The following is a 3,492-nucleotide window of genomic DNA, read 5'->3' as shown; positions in this document are numbered from 1 at the left end:
GTTCCTGTGTGCTTGTTAGGGTTTAACAAGTCAATGTTGAAGTCACCACATATGAACATTAATTTATGACTTATTGTCAAATAGTTCTCCTCTATCCAGTCATTAAATTTTTCTATGCTGGCTCCAGGTGCTCTATAAATACAGCTTACTATTGCCTTTTTTTTTTCCACTGAAATTTCTACAGTCACACACTAGCAAGTTATCAACAAGCAAGTTATCAACAGTCCTTGACATGCTCTCGACTTTTTCATAACAGAAGTTATTATCTATGTACAAGGCCACACCACCTCCCATCTTATTCTCTCTGTTTGTGCATACCAAGTCGTACCCGTCAAGGTCAAAATCCACTCCCCTTACATTATTAATCCAGGTTTCAGTAATAGCAATTATATTAAAAGCATGTGTAAGACTACAAAGATAATGCTTTATACTCTGAAAGTTAGCGTACAGACTTCTGCTATTAAAGTGAATTAATGATAATTTGTTTTCAGTCTTGACATTGCTGTTAAACTGCTCATCCGTGTAATATTTGCAGTTATTTTCAAGGTTCTTGAAAAAGTTTTCTTCAGGGTCAAAGCCTTCGTCCGTTTCATGATAGTGCATTTCAGTGTCTGCAAATGTGTTCAGTTCCAGATCCCGTCCCTCAAAATCTATTAAATTCTGTAGTAAATCACTGGCCTCATATCGTCCATTAGTCATGCTGGGTGTTGATGGTTCCACAGCTCATGTGCCATCGCAGATATCAGTAAGCTTCTTCAGACATGAGAGGGTCCCGCGGCCCCATCATACTGTCCTTGTCTCGGCTGTTCCTTGGTTCGAAGTCTTGGTTCTGCGGTCTGGTCACCAGTTTATCGTATCGCAGAAATGCGACATCTCCTCTCGCCTTAGCCTCTTTTAACCTCGGCATCAGCGCCTGTCTTCTCTTCCTCACAGAAGAGTACCCCTCTGGCATAACGCTGCTGTATACAACGTTTGGATTCAAGCAACTGGTCTATTACATTCAAAGACAGAAAGGCAGTTGATATGAAAAATATACTTATGGCTGTTAGAATTTAGCAGTGAGACCAGGTGACCACAGGAGCTTTAATCAGCCTCCCTCATTTAAAAGAAATGTAATGTCCCTGCCTGAAAAAGAAAATGCTGTGAGAGTAAACCCAGACCTTTTTTTTAATAAAAATGTTCTCTACAGACCTTAACTATAAATTCACAGCAATTTGCCCGATCTGCAAGACCAAAACAAGACAACACGGACTCCAGGAGAAATCCAAAATAGAAATGAACTGAACAGGTGAGTGCGGACACCAAATCTGCCAAAATAATAAATTTTCACTGTCATAGTGTTTCTGTATGTATAGAACAAGTCTAATTAATTGCAATTATTTACACTTTGTTTCAAGATACCAAGGTTTCATATTGTGACCCAACAGAACTAATTGTATCCATATTCTGACATATCCTTTGGGATTGGCAGCGATTTATTAGTAGTTATTGTGGCACAACTGAAACTTAAAACAACTTAAACACTGGGTACCATGCATTGTTCCGAGGGTTATTGTGTCTTACATGTAGTGTACTCTAAAGCTGTTCCACTTTGGAGTCTCTCAAACTTGTCTTTACAATGTTCTCTACCTTGTTTGACTGAATTTCAGGTGGTGGTTGTCAGAGATTTTCTTCATGTATTATTAAATAAAATATTTTATTAAAATAACTTGTCATGTTTTCTTAGTGTCATAGTCTCACATATATGCCACCCTTCGTGAGTGTAAGTGAAACTATCATAGCTGATCATCTTTAGTTCCAAACTTCATTTCTGACAGCTAAGTAATGTCGAAGTCTCACACTTCTCCTCGGGTCCAGATGATGGAAAGAATATTCAGTCACACACCAACCATTAAAGTGCACTGTACCTTTATTACGGATGCGCATCCAGGATCATACAGCAAGCAGCAACAGCAGATGATCTGAAGTCACATCACTAACACTGTGTATTTTATACTATTTCTTCCCGCCTCCTTACACATTCCTTAGCATACAGCTGGAAAGTACCAGCACTTTCACAAGGATAGGCTTGCAGGATGCAGCTGGTAATTATCAATACTTTCCCAAAGATATGTCCCCCAAGCACAACTCCCTAATTCCAAAGTAGTACATTCTGTAATTAAATGAACACACACATTGCTAATGAATTGAGTGAACACACACACCTACTTCTACTGAAATTGAAGGTTATATTCCTTATTTAGTACATTTATATAAAACTGTGCTCACGTTTTAATCTGAGTGCAAGTTATAAGTGCATAGGAGAAGATGCTAACTTTTCAACTACAGTGCCCATTCCCTTATATGCGTATAGAATACAGTGTTAGTACTTGAGTTGTAATGTCTCCCACAGCTTAACATCCCACAACACACACACTACAACTCAATGAAGATTAGGCATGAAGGCTATCCTCATAAGTACACAAGTGAACCCACTGTGACTGAGTGAAGGTTATACTTTTATCTCCAAAAACAATGTCCTTTTAAGGTAAGAGTTTCCAAGCAGTGATAGTGCTTCAGTTATATAGCAACCTTAATGCTTCAATATCCCACAGTAAGTACAGACTGGGGACGGTATGTGAAATTTAGCTTGGCTGTACAGCAGATGGTAGGTTGTCAACACAGCCGGAAAACCTCAGCCCTGAAGAGACAGCAGACAAGGAGTTGTTATAATAGAATTGCTGGCAACGGACTAGCTTACCTTTACTATCTCTGGCTGGCCCCATCTGTGTGATTTCCTAGTTACTGTGCAGGGTGAACTTGCCCTTCAATAGCCCTCATGTGAAGATTTGGAAGTCTTTGTGTCCTACTTGGGTAAAAGAAATACTGAAACTACTGGTGTATGTGAATTACAGCTAAATTAAAGTTTGTGATGTCTGTGGTCTTTAAAGAGAAGAAACCATTAAATTCTTGTGCTGTGAGTGGCTGCCTGAATGTAATCTGATTAGTTAGGTGGTTGGATAACAGATGGAAAAGCAAACCCTCTGTTTTGTTTCTCCAAATATACCCACTCTGGAGTTAGAGCTACTACATTCCACACCCTGATAACACATTGCCCAAATTAATAGATAATGTATAAATCATTTCACAGTTATTTTGGAGTAGTAACCCGTTCTGTAACGGTTCTTCCTTGTTGCAGCCTGATGCAGATCTCAGTTATGAAGTGCCCTCACCGGCATCAATTGAAGCCAGATTTGATGTATTACCGTGTGCATTTAGAGCACAACAGGACAAAAGTAGGCATATAATAACAAGGTGAAAAAGAATAACAGAACCAAACAAGTGAGAACAAAGAAAAGAAAATCCAAAGAGGTAAGGCTATTCTGATATAAAATTAAAATGTTTGAGGAGGTCAATGGTTTTGGTTCAGTTTTTGTTAGGGTGGTTTAATTGCGACAGTGTTTGGAAGTAATTGTTGATTGATTGATTGATTGATTGATTGATTGATTGATT

General features: G+C 38.7%; 1 protein-coding gene across 5 annotated transcripts in view; it reads left to right on the top strand.

Annotated features, from left to right (window-relative positions):
* The window catches only part of rnpc3 (RNA-binding region (RNP1, RRM) containing 3), a 30,301-nt gene extending 28,602 nt beyond the window's left edge, over positions 1–1,699 (top strand). For 4 of the 5 annotated variants that reach the window (XM_020625549.1, XM_020625546.1, XM_020625550.1 and 1 more), the window contains exon 15: positions 1,211–1,584. In XM_020625549.1, the coding sequence (XP_020481205.1) occupies positions 1,211–1,273 (63 nt within the window). In that variant the 3' untranslated portion in view covers positions 1,274–1,584. Of the gene's footprint in view, positions 1–1,210; positions 1,585–1,649 lie in introns of those variants that run through there. The other variant, XM_020625547.1, reaches the window with a different exon arrangement.
* Positions 1,700–3,492: the final 1,793 nt, after the last annotated feature.

This window comes from Monopterus albus, unplaced genomic scaffold (assembly GCF_001952655.1).
Source record: "Monopterus albus unplaced genomic scaffold, M_albus_1.0 scaffold358.1, whole genome shotgun sequence".
Lineage (NCBI taxonomy): Eukaryota > Metazoa > Chordata > Actinopteri > Synbranchiformes > Synbranchidae > Monopterus > Monopterus albus.
This window is presented reverse-complemented; position numbering and strand designations above follow the sequence as displayed.